This window comes from Gopherus flavomarginatus, chromosome 9 (assembly GCF_025201925.1).
Source record: "Gopherus flavomarginatus isolate rGopFla2 chromosome 9, rGopFla2.mat.asm, whole genome shotgun sequence".
NCBI lineage: Eukaryota > Metazoa > Chordata > Testudines > Testudinidae > Gopherus > Gopherus flavomarginatus.
The window spans coordinates 48,463,471-48,482,838 of NC_066625.1; the positions used below are offsets into that span (position 1 = coordinate 48,463,471).

Consider the following 19,368-nt stretch of genomic DNA (forward strand, 5'->3'; position numbering starts at 1 on the left):
TCAGTGGCCAAATGGGCATGGTCGGTTGTGTCAGCCAGGGGGAGTGGCCTAATGGCGCCTTGACCTGCTTGTCAAAAGTGGTGCTTATACATAAAGGGCTGGGACCAAGATTGTGGACCAGATGGTTTGCGGTTAGGGAATTTCCCTTTCTTCCTTTGCAGCTCACAGTGGCGTTGAGGTTGGTACTGAGACTCGTGTGTGACTGGAATGGGGGACTAAATCATCTCTTTTGTTCCATGTATAGATATCCAGTGATCGGAGGGTAGCTCTGCAGTCCTTCAGAGTGTGAAGGGAGGCATCAGTCTTCTTGGCAAAGAGCCCTCTAGAGGAAGGTCCCTCAACAGTGGACTGTGCGCCTCTTTCAGGAAGTCTGACAAATGGACTCATGCCACTCTTTGCATCACCACATCCGTGGAGATGGATCCAGCTGCTGTGTCAGCCACATCGAGGGCCGACTGAAGTGATGTCTTTGCCATTAATTGGCCCTCCTGGATAATGGCCTTAAATTTGGTCACAATGTACTTCTGGCATCTTTTCAATAAAGACATTCAGTTTTGAGTAATTTATGTAATCATAATTTGCCAAAAGGGCCTGGTAGTTGGCGATACGGAATTGTACACTGGCTGAGGGATACACTTTTTTACTAAAAAGGTTAAGGCGCTTCCAGTCCCTGTCGTAGGGAGTAGCTCGACAGTGTGATCGGTCATGGAAGTTGACGGTATCCACCACGATGGAGCTGTGTGGTAGGTGGGAGAATAGGAATTCAGATTCCTTAGCGGGGACATAGTATTTTTTGTTCACTTACTTGCAGGTTGGTGCCACAGATGCTGTGGTCTGCCACAGAGTCTTTGCTGGGTCTAAAATGGCTTAATTAATCAGGAGGGCGATCTTGAGGAGGAGGCAGAGTGGAGGATGTCAAAGAGTTGATGTAAAAGCAGCAAAGAGTCCTGTGGCACCTTATAGACTAACAGACATTTTGGAGCATGAGCTTTCGTGGATGAATACCCACTTCGTCAGATGCATGTCACGAGTTGATGGTGGGTGTACATGACTTCCTCCAGTGGCATCTGGAGAATGACTGCTACTCTCTTTCCCAGCTCCTGGGAGAGAGAAAAATTGTCTGTCAAAGATGGTGGAAGAGGCATAATGGCTTCATCTGGAGAATAAGAGGATATGATCCTTGGTGTCACTTCCCCCTCTATACCAGCTTCCTGTTCCTCTATGACTTGAGGTGGTTCTGAAGCTCTGGATGCTGCGGCCAAGGGAGGCCTGTAGGGTTCTTGGGCAAGGCTCGAAGACTGAGAGGCATGCTGGCGGTGCGCCACCCAAGGGTCCCAATATGGCCATTGGGATGGTGGTGGCATAGAGCCTAGAGGTGGCACGCATGGGTGGCCATACCAGGATGGTGCTGGTGGGGCCATCTGTGTGTATATCCTTGGTCTCTGTTGGCAGTAAGCACCATATGGAGCTTGGGAGGAGTACTGCAACACTACCTCCTCTGGCTCACTGTCTGAACCCTCACTAAAGGGCAGAGGGGCATGGCATGGCAACAGGGATACTTCCTGAACTTGGTGGAGGCTTGGTGCAAAGGTCTTGATACCAAGAGATGGGGACTCTGGTGCATTTGGCATATGGAGGTCTCTGCAATGTTAGGACTCTGCCAGTACTGATTGTCCCGGCATTGGTGGTGGTGCCGGGGAGGACAGGGATCTTGTTCAGACCAGTTGCTCCAGTGCTGGGCGAGCCATCGTTGGTGGTGCTGATGTGGACTCGAGTACCAGGAGTATCTTTTTAGAAGATTGCTTAGCCCTGTCCTTCAGGGCTGATGACTCAGTGCCCATGCCCATCATGTCTGTAGGCCTGCCAGAAGTTCCAGTTGCTGTTGGTCTCTGTGATCCATAGGTACTGGACTGAGATAGTCTCAGTGCCGGTGATGCCGAAGATACCGAGTGAGATGATGAATGATTATGGCTATCTTGGAGCTCACTGTGGGGACTTCCCACTCTCTTCTTAGATGATTTATGAGAGGGATCTGCAGCCTGTTTCCTTGACCTACAGGCCTTAGATGTAGAATGCTGTGGGGAAGGTTCATGTCTATCAGGCGACTGGGGTCGGAGAGTTCCTCCATGAAGATGATCTTCTGGCAGAGCTCTGTCTTTGCGGGATCTTGGCTGGAGTTGATGGCAAAGACCACACTTCTGCTGTGTATGGCCTTCCCCGAGGCAGTGAATGCACTGAGAGTGCTTGTCTGCAATTGGGATGGCCTCTTTACAAGTGAGACACTTTCTGAAGTTGATGAACCAAGCATACCCCATTGTGGGGAAGGATCCCCGACAGGGGAGAAAGAACAGGAAAGAAATTAATGTATTTTTTATTTTATTTTCAAGGGTAAAATAAGAAGGAAGATGACTACAACTAGAACTATAAGTAGTAGACCAACTAACTACAGGTATGTAAATTAAGTGATAGTCTTAATGGACTGCTAATGACTTCATCTCTGGCTGGGGTGGTTGAGAAGGAACTGAGGGGGGTTAGCCAACAGGAGCTGGAGAGACAGCATACAAAGAGAGACAGTGCATGTGCGGGCCTAACTGACACTGCTAGCAAAGTTTTCCGATCATCAGTGCAGGGATGCAAGCTCTCTTACACTGCAGCACCTATAGGGACACTACTTGAAGAAGAACAAACCTTTCTTCAGCAGTAATTGAGGAATAAGTCCTATGCAGCATTGCCAACCCCAACTGTTCAAAAATCATCCATTAGGCACCTAAAACCAGGAGACTGGATTAAGTCATGGACCTTTTTTTTTAAAAAAAAAAAAAAGATACATTAGGAGTTCTTTTCACTTGTCTTCTGGTTTTTGAGCCTTTTGGGCACACTAAGTTTCATGCATTCAAGTTTTTTCTCCACAAACACAAGGACTAGAAAGTTACTTTATGTTTTAAATGAAAGCTGAGATTTTCATGTATTCATATAATGTCATTGTTGGGGTTTAAGGAACTATCACAAAACTCACAATAAAATTACAAGAGTTGGCGACTCCGCCTACATAAGTCTATGGAGATCTCTAATGAAAAGATGACTAGTCAGGGACAGAGAAGTAATTTTCTTCGTTTAACCCTGATTCATATCTCAGTTGCTTGTATTTTTAATACAAATTCTACTTAAAAGGTGTTTACACTTTTCTGCAACTTCTAGATTCCAACTTTAATAGTTAATGATAGATAGTTATTGTTACACTAAAACCAAGTGATCAGGTGCTCCTGCTTTGGACCTCACCACACATCACCCTGATAACTAGACCTAGCCCTGCTTGCCGCTTCTGTCAGCTGGGTAAGTCCCTTAAGAATTTAGGCTCCCTCAGTACTAGGTCAACTATAGTTCCTGTGAAACCGATACTAAGAAAGATGTCTAACACGACAAAGATACATCACAATCACACTCACAAAACAGAGAAACATTTTCAAAAGCAACATAGATGTTTTTGAAAATTTTACTTTAAATCTAAACAAAGTGATTGGTTTCACTCTTTCTTTACGATATTGTGCTGACTGGACTGGCTCTTTGTGCACTTTGTTTTTACATGCAGCAAAGAATCCTGTGGCACGTTATAGACTAACAGACGTTTTGGAGCATGAGCTTTCGTGGGTGAATGTGGGTATTCACGCATGAAAGCTCATGCTCCAAAACGTCTGTTAGTCTATTAGATGCCACAGGATTCTTTGCTGCTTTTACAGATCCAGACTAACACGGCTACCCCTCTGATACTTGTTTTTACATATTTTTTATGCAATATTTTAATAGATGTCAAGGCCTTAAGGATAGGATAGGGGCTTATTTGTATTTACAATTAAAATAAATCAAAAAGTAAATATAACAACGGTGGATTTAGATTAAATCTCAGGAAAAGCTTCCTAACTGTACAAACAGTATGATAATGGAACAGACTGGCAAGGAAAATTGTGGACTCTCCTTCACTGTAGGTTTTAAAAAAGAGGCTGGATAACCATCTGTCTTGGATGAGCCTTGTGGTCCCTTCTGAGCCTATGGTTCTATGATTATAAGAAAGCTAAATTTAAGCTAAAGTGAAAATAGCTGGAAGCTAACATAGAGATAGTGAATGCTCCCTGCTCTTTGACCAATTTTGCAGGTGAAAAATAAGATACCGGGGGACAGGTCTGGGGCAGAGGGGTTCTGCAACCTACAGATGCTCATTAGGCATGAGGTTCAACCAGCAGCTGTAACGCTGTAGTTTGTACGCACAGTTCACAGCTCCTATAGTTCTGATAGCTGCCTAGGCAATTCACGAGGAGATGACGAATTTAGGGCTGATTTTGATGACTAAATTTCTATGCACCAAAGTTCTCAGAATAGTTTGTCTCATCTAATTTTTGTTCTATAATTAATGAATTTTAGTAAATTGTCATTATAAATTACAAGGTTTTTCTCAGTAGCTGCTATTAAGATGCGATTTCTCAGATATTTAAAACATATGTCTCTCTCTCTTCTTTCCCATCTATTAACTACAGATCATTTTATCCATTTATTTTCTGTAATTTGATCACAATTCTCTCTTTTATGTAATCTCCCCTTCATTGACTTTCAAAGACTATTAATATCAGGAATGCCCACAGTCTGTTCCCCTCCTCCCTCAAATCCCACATCAGCAACAGCAGAGGACTGCCATTTTAAGTCTATGCAAAGAACCAACATTGGGGTAGGACTGACTTTATTTATCTCATTGAAATGGTTAACAGTTCCAGAAAGACACAAGTGAATACCTAATTCAAAGGTAGTCCCATGAGCTGTCATACTCCAAGTACTTGATCTTCGACCTTTAGTCACCATCACAGAGAACTCATACAGGGTGTTTGGTTTTAAACTGGTCACTAAATAGCTCAAGGTGGTTGTGTTTGCAGTCTGAAAGAAACACAAAGTATAAGGAACTTCTGAGGCGAAAAACATCATTTACAAGGTCTCAAATACTCTTGTCTAAGGTAAGTGCCTAAAGCATTATTATAACATTACCAATACTTGAAAACCATAGCCATTAATTCTCTCAATATTCTTTTTTGCTCTACCATGCAAATTCATTAATAATTTACTCTATCTGAAATGAGAAGTTCCTTTTGTAATCAACAAGAGCATTCAATACTAGTCAATCATAAATGTAAATGCACAAGGTCTAGGACATACTTGTTATGCAGCAAGACTTTTAGCTGTCTACTGGTGGTGTTTAATTTACAGTGCTCCACTAAATGAACTAACCATGGGAAAGAATGATAAAGGGAAGCTAAAATTAAAAATCCATCTTGCAATTTGAGTATTTTTCAAAAATTATGTCAGAATCCTAAGATGAACTCTAATGAGTTCAAAAACTAGCTAAAAATGTTGGTTCTCTGAGACTCCGGGAAAAAAATGGTTTTATTTTCTATACCTGTATATTGGTTTGGAGAAAGGACCATCTGTGGATAGACTTTCCCAAATCATGCACGGCCTAATCAGAAATATGATTCATTTAGTTACCATTTCTGCCTTTGAGCTAAACTGTCCAGTATGTACTGTATGTGGCTTGAGTATAAATAGTATGTATACCTGATGCATACATAAATAATATAACTGGTTCCTTATTTGGAGCTACCTCTAATCTAAAAGCAGAATGAAGTGACTGGGAACTTCAAAACTGGACAATGTGAATATATAGCCATAAATAATTGCTACCTTCAGAGAATTTTACTTACAGGTAATGCTTCTTTTTCTAAAGGTAAAGATTATCTATAAAGTCACATTCCACAGAAGTGTAAAGGTAATAAAACTCTCACTTCTGATGTAAAGTATACAATGAAACCTTTTTAAAGTATCCCAGTAAAAGATCAGGAAAATTTCTATTTGCCAAATGAAACGGAGTCACATAGAATGCTTTGAATGTTCAAATAAATGATTCGACTAGTTCAGTTTCATAAGGATCAGTACAAATAAAGCCCTACCAAATTCATGGCCACGAAAAATGTGTCATGGACTGTGAAATCTGGTCTCCAAGCATGAAATCTGGTCTTTTGTGTGCTTTTACCCTATATTATACAGATTTCACAGGGGAGACCAGAGTTTCTCAAATTGAGGGTCCTGATCCAGAAGGGGGCTACAGGGGGGTCCATTCATGCCAAATTCAATTAGACCCAAATCTAAACCGCTTGCTCATCAAATACCTCAGCCCTCTAATCACAATTACCACAAAACGGAACATTAAATCTGTGTTCATTACACTGTACCAACTGCGCTGATGTTGTTCAGTACCTTGTACTTCGTGTTTGCAGGAATGTTTGTTTTCCAGCGGACCGTGTAGTAGCGAGCATCTGTGATCTTCTGATTTTTCGGCAGAGAGTTGTCTGCCCAAGTGATCCTTATGGTGTCATGGCTCAGAATGGAAGCCTGAACTCCCACCGGTGGCATCATGGGGGAGGGATCTGGCACTGGAGTGTATGGAGCATTAATAACAAATAAATCAACTTCAGAAGTGTCTAGAGGATTGATGGGTAAAAAGTAGTGTATTATAATTAAAAAGGGAGAATGTGGCATTTTAATGTAAACAAAAACAAAAAAGGAAATGCAGGGTAATACAATGGAATGAAAGATGAGGAATGGAGAAAAAGAGAGAAAAGCCAGAGTTAATAGGGAACATAAGACTAGCAACATAATTATTCCATCCCGATCACTTCCTAATGCAAAGATTATGAATAAAAATATTCTGTAAAGTTCATCACGTAACCATGATAATGTTTATGAACCTCAATCAACATATAAAGTACTTTTAGGATAAGATACTAGTTCCAACCTTTGGCTTTATTTGCCTCAAAACCATCCACTTATTTCTTCTCCAGAAAACAATGATATGAGAAGAACAAGATAGACTTCTTAGGGATAAATAATTAGTGTTTCATACAAGATTACTGGAGAAGTATCATCTTTCAGAGCATTTTGGGGAAAAAAATCTCTGTTACATGAAATATTCAGTGATTCAGGGAATTCAAACTCCAAGGTACTCTAGAAAACCTGGCAGAATTCCTGGTCTTCAAAAGAAAGATTAAATTCACAACAATGTTCACATCTGATGAATTATCTCTTAAAACAAGGCCAAAATGCTACACAATGTTAGCAATGCCAAAAAGCAGAATGAGACATAGGGTAACAGCAACTTGGAGGCTAATGGATTACTCTGCTTAAAGTCCAAGATAATATCAGGTTTATTATCGGTTTATTACAAGATGAAAAACATTACCCTAATGCCTCATTTAATGTAGTTACTGCAAAACAAGACCTAAAACACATCATACAGAGAATGTATGCATTCTAATCAGCGTCTCAGCTTGAAAGATAAATGCTATCCTTTTTCTGAGACATCCATAAAAGGAAAAAATTAGGGCCAGATTTTTCAAATTCTACATGTATCATCTGTGCTACACAGTTAAAGCCACATTCTGAAGTTAGAACATTTGTAAGTTTTTGTAGGGTAAATTCTAGAATTTAAAACCAAAACCAAACATACAGTTTTGGGTAGTTTAATAGCTGGCTTAACAATTGAAGTTAACCACAAAGGCAATAACATGAACCAGTTTAGGACATAGAGAATATCTGAGATCACAGGAGAATAAAACTTGTTGCATTATGCATTTTCTCATGTCTTTGATTGTTTCCTGGGTCTCAAGGCTATAATTTTCACCTATGAGTAAACAATAAATTAAAAGAAGGCATACACTGTCCTTTACCTGTATGAGGCCTGGTCACTGCACTTTCATAGAGTGGGATTCCTTCACCAACATTGTTAAATGCTTTCAGAGTTATGACATAGTGGGAACTTGGATCTGATGGAAGAAAAATTCACATGTAGTTTTAGTGCAATTTCTCATTGCAAATTGTTAGTTAACTTCTATTTTCTGCCTCTAGTTTCTCTATACATCACTCACTGCTATACTTGTTAACAGAGAAATGCATCCAATAAGCAGCAAAACTAGAACTGTGAGTTTTCTCAAAGACTTCTTCCAGCATGCTTTGTGTATCAGAACGTACAAGAGTTCTCGCATACTGCAGGATGTCTGTATTCATATCAAGTCTTTAACTGGAGCAAGACTGAGATAACATTGAGGAAAAATACCCCAACAGTTTCTATAACATTACCATATTATCCTAGGCCCTGTTCTACTATCCTAAGCCCCAATATAGTTCCGTATTGTTACACATTTCACTTCAAAGCACTTTCCCTAGATGCCATAAAACAGCTTGTAAGGGTTTGTTTTCCAAATCTTTAGACCTTTTCTTATTTGGAGAGCTCATTTTTTAGTGATAGAACAGTGGGGTGGTGCTCATCACAAGGGTTTCTTATAATACTCAAAGGAAAATCTAATACTTGCAAGGTATGAACAAATCAATCAGAACAATGCTTCCTCTCAGTGAACTTGGGATGCTGGCTTTTTTCTCTTTTTAATAGGAAACAGAATTTATGATAAATTTCAGGTAAGTTTCCAACCTTGATGTAGAATCTTCATGTAGCAGGGCAGTCACCCCACTCTGGTTAAGAAGAGGTTAAAAGCAGCCAAGAGCAGCTGGTTGGGTAGTCAGCCACAGGTGTGGTTGCACCCAATTAGGGCACAGCTGGCCCTGATAAAAGGGCACGCTGAGGGAGTGAGAGAGAGACTTGCTCTAGCTGAGGAGCAGAGAGAACTAGGCTGCCTGGGAGAGCAAGCCAGGTACCTGAGGCAAAGCAGGGCTGGGGAAATACAGGCAGAGCTGAGGAGCTCTGGCCTGGTGAGTCCCCAGGCTGAGGCCTTGCTAAAGGCCAGGGGAGGTACTAGGGCTACAGGGAGGCAGCTGGGGCTAGAAAGACAGCAGATCCAAACCCCCTTGCCGATGATGAGTGGCCACTTCAGACTGCAGTTTGCCCCTGAGGGAAGGAGCTAGATGAGGACTGGCAGTGAGTCACTGAGGCGAGGTGGGCTTAGGGGATTGGGGTTTCTGGGGAGGGGAGACCCAGAATGTGGGGGCACTGCTGTGGTGCAGCACACCAAGGTAAGGAGTCCAGAAGGAATGCGGGTCCTGAAGTGCTATAAGTGGTGAAGATCAGGAGGAATGAGGCTCCAGTAGGAAGACACCGTCCAGCAGGAGGCACTCTGAGGCTGGAACTGAGTTAATTCCTGGATGACCAGCAGGAGGCACTGTGGTGGTGAGTACCTGCCATGCTACACTTCATAATGGAAGAATCTTTGAAAAACACAGTTCTATTTTTTTTTAAGCTGATACTTGGAAAACACCAATAGAAATCAGAGTTAAAATTTAGAAAACAATGTTAGTGAATGTTCCTTACCCAAATTCTCAATGGTGTAATAGCGTTGTTTGTAGTCCACTTTGATAGTCTGTGCATGAGGACTGCCAATGCCATACCCAATAGCATACCCTCTTACCACAATGTTCTGGTTTTCAGGAGGAGTCCAGCTGACTACAATACTTGTAACAAGTGGGCGAACATGTAGGGAGCTTGGAACTTCAGGAACACGAGTTTCTGTTACAAAAAGAAAAATGCAATTAACAAAAATCATGAAACCAAGTATTCTTACAAGCTTGTGAAACCCAGTTTAACCCCTTGTGCTGCCAAAATTAACCTAATTTTATATTCTAATATAAACAGAAATTCATACTTCTAATACTTATCATAAAGGAGAACTTTTACACTGGAGCAAAATATTAGCTACGGAGACAAATCCATTTAACTTTCTAGCTTTTGTTTATTTTCCTTGCCACTTTGCAGTTTTTTTCAAAATTTGCTTAAAATAAAGGATTTACCCCACTCCATACTAACTAACCATTTACTTCTTATGCATGTTACTGCAGCACAGTCACATTACTGACTTTTTGGCATCAAAATATTTCCATGACAACAGAATGATGACATAGTAAAAAGATTATGACTTCACTGTAGAATTAAGTAGAAAATTTTATAGCTTTAACTGCCAATAAGAAGTTATTAAATTTGCTACATAAATCACTTGTGATTTGTCCAGTGAACTCAAGGTTAGTAGTCTCTCTTTAAATCTATAAGCCCCCTTTACTTACCAAAGCAAGTACACAGATATACTGTGACTATGTGGCTAATGTTTAATACTCTCATATATCTTCATCACCTCACTGGTCTAGTTATGAGCCCACTGCATGCAATCCTACTGCTGAGACACCATCAGAAAGGAGCACCTGTGGAATCCACATTAAGTGTCTGAACATAGCAAACACTCAATCAGGATCCAATCAAATCGGTCAAAACTGTGCAGCTGAGTTCAGATGGATTTCCATAACACTGTCAGAAGCATAGCACCAAAGTAATTTTAATGAAGGGCTTTTACCACCATAGTTAATTGAAAAATAAGCAACTAAACAAACTTAATATATATGTCCGCACCTTTAACTAAATTGCTTGAAAGTAAAGGAAAAATAGCTGCTTTTTATTTGCATTACTTTCTCTATCCAGTGGAACCTGCACTGGCAGATGTTAAATATTCCAAATAAAAGATAAGATGGATGAATATTAGGTTCACACACACAAAAAATCAATTCCGCTAGTTCTGCTGGCTCCTATCTGCAGGGTTTCTTGATTAATGAACTGTGTTTTATTTATTGAAAATATTCAACCAACTGCACTGATCAGGATGTCAGATCAGAACATACCTATAGGCCTGCCTCACCTAGAGGGCTTATGGTCTCCATCTAATATTACTGGTCAACTAAAATTCACAATTATTAAATATAAAAAGTTACATTATTACAATGTTAAAAATGAGATATTAAATTGTACAAACTCGGTCCATTCTAAAACTTCTCACAACAGTGTACAGAGGCCATTCCATCAACTGGAGATCAGCTGTGTGCAGGTGCCACAGCCACCCCACTGCATGAGGAGGCTGGGTAGTGCAAGCTCCATTATGGTGGCACGACATTACCATAAGATTGCCTTATACAAGAGAATCTGCCACGAGCCAAGATGAGCAGAGTATAAGGCTGCTTTAAACAAAAAAGGAGGAATAAAAAGGAAGGTGATAAAGAGAAAAAAAGAAATGCAAAAAAGATTAACAGATTATTAAAACTGATCCTAGGACTCTATTCATAAGCACTTCTAAACTGAAATTTCTGTCTATGGCTACCTTTTGTATAAGCTACTAAAGGCAGTGTTCTCTCCAACTCCCTAATATTGCCTGCTATTTTGTGACTCTTTACCTTAGCCATGAGTTTCCAGTGTGGAACCTGTTACATACTTTTTGAAAATCTAAAATATAGTGCATCTACTGAATTCCCCTTACCTATCATGACAGCTATATATCATCAAATAACGTCAGCAGATTAGTTAAGCATGGCCTCACTCACATTGGTTATCCTTAATCACCTCTGTTTTTCAAGATATTCTCTTACACTGTCACTGAATGCAGTTTCTAAGAGTTCTTGCATGAAATGATGAAGTGACACTTTTTAAAATAATAGTTTTTTTCTTACCAAACTCAACTGCAATTGGTCAGATTCTGGACAGCCCCAGCTAAACCATCTTTCCTCATTCAAATCCCTCTTAGAGACTCAGGATAGGATTTTTAAACCATCTAGAGGATTTAATTTTGAATGGAAGATGATATGGATCTAAATTCCCTGGACTACTTTGAAAATCTTAACCTCAGTTCTTCCATAAGACCCAAATAGTTACCATTCTCAGTCAAATGCCCTCTTACCCTCTTTCTACTATAAAGAAGGAAGAGGTGAGAGAGAAAGTTTAGAAGAAGAAACAGCCTATCACCAGGGTGTGAATCTAAGTACTTAAGTTACCACATAATCTTATTATTGTTACCTTCATCCACATTTTTCCTTTCTCTATTCAGTCTTTGTGCTTCCCATTCATTTCACCATGACTATCATAGATCATTAGGGTTGGAAGGGACCTCAAGAGATCTAGTCCAACCCACTGCTCAAAGCAGGACCAATCCCCAAATGGCCCCCTCAAGGATTGAACTCACAACCCTGCAATGTACAAGGTGTGGGCAGACTGCTGAACACACACAGCCCCACTGCAGTCAACAAGACACACTCTAAGCAGAGCAGTCTGCCAAAGCATGGGACCTTTAGAGTTTGGGGCATTAGACTGGAATTCTTTGGGGGCATGCACTGTGTTTTATTTGCTTCATAAAGCACTAGCCTGCTGTATAAATAATAGGTATATGATCACACTTTTGCTTGCCTCAAGGAACAACTTTTTCCCCACTTTTGCAGGGTGAAAACATGTGGAGGATTAAAGTCAGGTACCCAATTACATTATTTCTTTTCAATTGACATTGAATATTTAATTGACGTTGGCACCCTGTAATTAGGAATTATTTAGTGGGGAAGGCAACCCATTAGTGACTACTACTTAAATTATATATAAATAAAATGCACGTGTCCTGTTGTGCAATTAGAATATAGTAAGCACAACTGAGCAAAATTACGTTTGCTTTGGAAAAAAAATCTGCCAAATTTTGTAGTTACCCTGGTCCACGAATTTTGAGGTCTCTAAAGTCAGAAACATGTTTATGGTCCTTACCATCTAGGTCACTCTCAAAAGTTTCAGCTGATATCCAATCAGTAGATGGTCCTGTACCATTGCTTGTTAAGGCAGCTACACGGAAACTGTATTCTGTACCTCGCTCAAGACCTAATACAAAACAATATAAAAGTTACTAAAATAGGAGCTCTAATGGTGATCAAAGAATCACAATTTCTAATTAAAACATCAAGAATCTCACTATCAGACTTTGACAGTAAAAGCTTGTTAATGCAAAACTAAACAAGTGGATACACATACTAGCTGTTGTTCTGACATCGTTTGGGTCAAGCCTGAAATAGAGCCAGCAAGTTAACTGCATTATGTTTTGGCCTTTCACCTTTGAAACTGCTGTTGAGCATAACTGGAGGTCAGGAATGGAAATCAGCACTACTTGCAGTGAGACTCCAGTAAGTGAAACTGACACAAATTATAGTGTAACAGCCAGACTGTGACGGCAGACATCCACGACTACAGCACTCTGGAGACCTCCTCTGTAGGTCACTGGCAGAACAGCATGAATGTAGTTTGCAACTTATATAGCCAGCTGATAAATGAAAGACTGCTTTTCACGTTAGTAGCCCTTTGTCTGCACAACAGAAACCTCCACATTTCTATAACTAACCTTCTGCATTTAGTGCCAGCTATTGAGTGATCAAAGTATGTAGAAAGTGAATTATTCTCAGAAAAACTTCTACAAGCTATAACCAAAGCAATGGGAAGATACACTGTAATAGTTAATATATACCTTTATCAAACATACATATGAATAAGAGCATCCACCATTACCCCCAAAAACCACCACTGTGCCATTTAAAGTATTTTAAATAAAGAACCTTTACTGACATGGTTTGAAAAACACTTCCTCTGTGGGCAATTATTCCATACTTGTCCATTATGGGATTTCTTCCACCTTCCTTTGAAACATCTGGTACAGATCAGTGTCACAGACAAGATACTGAATTAGATGGACCACTGGTCTAAACCAATGTGGCAATTCCTATGTAGTGGGAGCTAAGAATTCAAGATGATATCCAAAGAGCCTTAAAAAACCCAGGATTCAAAGGATAATGTAACATGCTGGAGGAAATGATCCAGGGAAAAAACAAGGTGGTACAACTAAAGTAATATTAGTTTCACAGATCAACTAATTTTCAAATGAACACTAGAGCTAAAAATCAGTTCAGCATCACCTTCATTATTCACATTTTAGTTTATTATAATAAATGTTTAGAATTTATTTCTCGTATTTGTGTATTTACACTATTCAGAGCACTCAGTTTCAGTTTTGTTTATAAACAATTTCTAATCAGTTCTACTTTACTATTTTCATACATAAAGTCTGGACTGTGAAGGCTATTTTTAAAGGAATACCATTCCTCTGAAAATTTTCCATTGACCTGTCAACTGATGTTAAGTTTACAAAATTCAGATTGTTCTGACAAGCCTATTTAAATGTACTAATGATATGGGTTGCATGCTGAATTTCCCTAATGACAAGGGTATGATGGGACTTAAGTGTTTCTAAGCGTACTTTGGTTTGACTTTACATGCCCTAAACAGAAGAGGTCCTGCTCCATTCTAGAGTGCCACAGCACCACTGAAACTCACTGTGCATGGAGCTGGCAGATCTGGGAACAATTGCCTTTTTTAAGTGTGTGTTCATCTAGTTAGGCTATTATTTTTAGAGCCCTGCGTGGATACAAAATTTGTAGCCACATATGATCTGCAAACATGGTCCACAGATTTGCAGGTCTCTCATTATTTTGTCTCTTTAGCAAAAACAGTGGCTGGCTAGTTGTGACTTCAGAGATTAAAAAATGAACAAAACATTTAGAATCACTTATGTGTTGAGTGTCCTGGTTACTTTTATTATACGACGTATTCAGTACAATTCTACTATCAACAATAAAAAAAACTTACATTAGCACTTTTCAACCAAGGATCTCAAAATCCTTTACAAAGGTTCTACTTTGCAGATAAGGAAACTGAGGCAAGGAGGACTTAAGGGACTTGTCCAGTACATGCAGCAATCCAATGGCAGAGTTAGGAATAGAACTCAGGTTATGACTTCAGTTCTGCCCGACCTGCTGTCCCATGCTGCCTCCAGAATTACCACAATTAGCGCATGTAAAGCACATTTTCAGGCCACTTGTAAAGGCTAAGAGTGTAAAGAACCTTGTACCCAAACCTGCCATTCCCAGAAACAATCAGGACCTACTCAGCTCCTGATAACAAGAGCTTGGTTAAAAACAGGACTGATCTGTGACTTTTTTCAGTTTTGACTAAATGATGTAAAATAGCTTACCTTCGATTAGCTGGAAAAGTTGCGTCCCACCAATGCTCTCGGTTACCTCACTCTTACGAGATGCTTTACGGTAGCGAATTTTGTAGCCGGTGATTAGACCGTTGTGGGTTCCTGCAGGAGGGAGTTGCCAATGTATCATGATGCTCTGTGAAAGGCAAAATGTATTAGAAATCACCGCCTCCCATCTAGCTGATCAAACTGCTCATTTCTAATGCTCCATGTAGTACAATCTTGCTATGGTATTGGTGCATACCGAAAAAAGAATATGAACAGTAAAACAGGGGAAGTTTAGGAAAGAATTTTTAACTAATCTGCAAAAATACTCAAATTGTAAAATCTTTGTGCCTAAAATAAAATAGAGAACCATGTGCACATTCATTTTTAATGTACCCAGGAGGCTATCCCATAATAATGTTTATATGCACATATGTATACACACACATACATGAAATTATTATATATCAGACACACAGGGCAGTAGTTAATCACTGGGAATACATTCTAGTTCTGTTACTTCGGGCTTTTGCATTTGATCTAAACTCTTCTGTTCTATAATACGAACCCTCTGTGCTTAGCCCTGGTGCATTGGCACTGCCCAACTCCTATTTAGTTACGTGTACTCCTAACCCACAATGGAACCTGTGCTGCTCCAAACACAGGGCCATAATTCTTCTAATTTGTTAGAACGTACACAAATGAACAGAAGACAGCAGACACTGTCTCCCAGAGTAAGCCCTGAGCTGTACCAAAACTGGTAAAGTTATCCAAGAGGTTGGAAACTAAGGACATGTAGGTTGGAATAATCAGGTGATGCATATGGAAAGAAAAAGCCTGCCCTGAACCTGAGTACTTGAGGAGATCGTACAGGACTGATCTGGACTAAGCCCATCAAGCCCTGTGACCTGGAGAGGGGGACATATGTCACAGTCTGCTTGAGGGATGGGGAGATTTGAAGGAAGAGTCTAAGGGGGCTTGAAGTTTTGGTCTACCTGGGCTACATCTACTACTCAAAAATGGCAAATTAACAGCATCTTACCTTGGAATTCCGCACTTCCAGCGACAGATTCTGGGGTGCAGCACTGGGGACTAGAAATGTTTTAAAAAATTACTCCTCCAAAACTCTGTAAGTAATACAATTCCTCCCTGATATTGGTCCATTGCATAAGAGGTCTTGGGATCTGACTTTTAAGAGTCTTAGACCATATTTTATATACTCATGAAATAGTTCTACTATGAATACTTTATGATACACAGCAATCGTTCAGCTAAGTAGGTCTTATGGTATATATATCTAGTGGTACAGGTTCTATTTTTTTAACCTGAGTGCCTATTATTAAGTACCTGAATAAAACTGGCCTAATATTCAAAGTTTCTGACATCTACATCTCCCACTGACAACACTGGAAGAGATGATTGCTCAGCATCTTTTAAAATCAAGACCTTGACTTAGGTTCCTAATTTTGGGCACCCAAATTTGAAATTTTGGCCCTATTCTTTATATCATGACATCCTGCTAAAGGAAAACTGGCTACAAAGTAGCTGAGATCTGTTTAGTGGTGGAAAATGATAAATTCTTTGTTAAACTGTTTAGTTAAACAGTATTGGGGGTAGCTGTGTTAGTCTGTATCCACAAAAACAACAAGGAGTCTGGTGGCACCTTAAAGACTGACAGATTCATTTGGGCATAAGCTTTCAGGGGTAGATCCATCTGAAGAAGTGGGTTTTTTACCCACGAAAAAAATCTGTTAGACTTTAGGTGCCACCGGACTCCTTGTTGTTTTAGTTAAACAGTAGCAACTTCGGTATCATGACATTTACAATTAGACGGTGAGAAAATGAAGCAAAGGATATATTAGAGAGCCTTAGACCCTGTTATGTCCCCTCTGCACTGATTCAGTGGTGCAAAACTCACATAAATTTATCCCAAATGGATAGCTGAGTTTTCTCCTGGCACAGAAGCGAAGAGCCAGCACAGTGTAAGGGGCTAGGGTGAGGCTGCAGCATAACAAGGCTATATAGGTTGGGATCAGAGCATGCTGAACTCCAGTGATACTTAGCTGGCAGAATAGCTCCTAGGGAACCATTCCAGATAGCATCAATTGGGAACCCTCCTACGGCTACCGTAATTTATGACAGAGACTGACTAGACTCAGCATGGGGGAGGCAGAAGGGCAGGCTTCTCCTTGAATGTGAGCTCAGCATAGGTGAGGATTAAGTCCTACACTCTTTCACAAGGACGAAAACAGATTAAGAAGAAGAAAACAAAAACCGAAAATTTTCTACAAGTGGAGCCTACTTGCAAATAGTGTGTGTGTGGGGGGAAACCTGAAAAAGGGAAGAAGTATCTGAAGGATAATAAAGAATGAATAATTACAAGCATATTTTAGAGCTAAGCATTACAGGTAAAAGCCAGTGTTAGTAGTGGCCACTCTACAATTTTTTTAATATAGTCAAGTTTACTTCTCTTTCTGATTGCTTTGCCTCAAATACTGTAACAATCACCTGCATTTAACAATAAATACTTCTGATTTAACAATATCCACATGGGAACCAGATCAAAAATACAGTGTTTTTTCCCATTGGCTAGCAAACTTAGCAGGTGAATTATTGAAGGGAAAAAAGGAGACGAAAAAATGGGAAAATGTAAGAACAAATATGAAACAACAAAGAAATCATTAATTTATCATAGCTGTGCTGTATGTGCCCACTACAAAGAAGCATTTTTTAAATTTAAGACTAGTAGGACTTAATCATTCAAGTGCAAGTATTTATGCTGGGGTTGATAAACTCTCTTAATGTAAAAAATCTGCTTACATACAGTAAATTACAGAAATTAAAAAAAAAAAATTTGGAGTTACCGGCTTCAGTAGTATTCTCTCTCTGTTTTTGATCTAGATATGTTGTTAGCCCACGATGTGAATATTAGGGAAATAACTGCTTGATTATTAGAAAAACAAATGCTTTTGCAGGCATAGTAATCTCCTTCCACCCACTTCCAACAATCTTGAAGAGGTACAGTCAGCATGCATCAGCGTATGCTGCAACCACATCATGATACAGGGCAATGTGTTGCAAGAAACTCTTGCAGGTCTATTCGGCTAAAAATCCATTTAATTGAAAGAGATCACCAAATGATTTCCACAAAAAAACTGGAATAAAGCAACTCACCATCTGACAGAGTTTGCACAACAACATCTTGCGTAGAGACTCCAGGACCATGTTTATTGTAGGCTACCACTCGGAAGCTGTACTCAGTATATTTCTTTAATCCATTAATGGTGTAGGAGTGACCTCCAACATCAACATCCTGTTCACGAACAAAGATACATGTGACTCAATCCCTAAAGCAATGCTGACATGCTAACAGGCCTGGCTCCAGGCAAGCGATGCAATCTTGTGTGTTGGGTCACAGTGCTGCTCAGGTTTGGCCCCCGCCCCATCATGATGGAACGGCAGCTGGGCCAAACCTAACCAGTACTGTGACCCTGCTCACTGGGCTGCAACACCTGGAGTGGCGAGCTGTGCTCAGCCCTGTGGGTGGGATAGGAGCCACCAATGCAGGGTGAGTCACAGACACACACAAAAATTAATAGACAAATGGGAAATACTGACTTTCTATGGCATTTTTACCCAATGTAACAAGCCTGCAGCCCAACTCATAATCAACAAAGTTTAGTCACTTAAGAGAATCCCACTCACTTCCTCCAAAATACTAGCCGCGGAACTCAAGCAATGGAAAGATTACGGATCACATTAAAGCCACCAATTAAATTAGCTGTTTCCATCTCTCATAAAAGAGGAACGAGTCTGTCTACGAACTAAGCAAGCCCACTTGACATAGTCTGAGTTAATATTGCTAAACTTAAGATCTTCACTGTGTTTCCAATACTTCTTAGCAAGCTCAACAACTTGGCTCTTAAGTACTCCCAGAGCACATTCCCTTGTCATAGTGCATGAGCCTTTTGGTACCCACTGGAGAGTACTGCATCCTTGATGTCTCCAGTGCAGTGGTGGCCCTTAGAGAAGGGCTCTGTGGGACAAACAGCCTGGAGATACATTTTCATATTAATTCCCAACAAGGACTCAGTCAGTTCAGGAATTAGATATATGAGATACATGTAAAGGTTTGTGGAGGGAATGGAGCCAGAGACTTCTGTTAAGTTACTGTTATTGTGGTTAAACCAGAACTGCTGAAATAAATCCAAAACCCAGAGAGCCTTTTTGTATTTAGGTCTCCTTTAAACTTTCTGAGCACCCACTCAGATCCAACCTTGCCCTTCCATAAATATTTCTTCATACATGTTCGCTAACTTGGGGCATTGTCTATGTAAAGGTTGGTGCAGCTTACCTAAAATCAGTTTTAAAATGAGCAATTTGGTTAAAACCATGCAAACTCCAGTATGAAAATACATATTGATATGTAATTGGATTATGTCGATTCATCATGCCTTGGTAAAAGCTA

The 19,368-nt window shown here is 40.0% G+C and overlaps 1 protein-coding gene across 10 annotated transcripts in view; it reads right to left on the bottom strand.

The window, feature by feature from the left end:
• NEO1 (neogenin 1) overlaps positions 1–19,368 on the bottom strand; it is a 549,782-nt gene that overhangs the window by 69,051 nt on the left and 461,363 nt on the right. For 7 of the 10 annotated variants that reach the window (XM_050968062.1, XM_050968067.1, XM_050968060.1 and 4 more), the window contains exons 11-18: positions 18,075–18,213; positions 15,943–15,992; positions 14,907–15,051; positions 12,599–12,709; positions 9,356–9,550; positions 7,764–7,859; positions 6,295–6,518; positions 4,782–4,920 (exon numbers count right to left, since the gene is read on the bottom strand). In XM_050968062.1, the coding sequence (XP_050824019.1) occupies positions 4,782–4,920; positions 6,295–6,518; positions 7,764–7,859; positions 9,356–9,550; positions 12,599–12,709; positions 14,907–15,051; positions 15,943–15,992; positions 18,075–18,213 (1,099 nt within the window). The remainder of the gene's footprint in view (positions 1–4,781; positions 4,921–6,294; positions 6,519–7,763; positions 7,860–9,355; positions 9,551–12,598; positions 12,710–14,906; positions 15,052–15,942; positions 15,993–18,074; positions 18,214–19,368) is intronic. The other 3 variants (XM_050968064.1, XM_050968061.1, XM_050968059.1) reach the window with 1 other exon arrangement.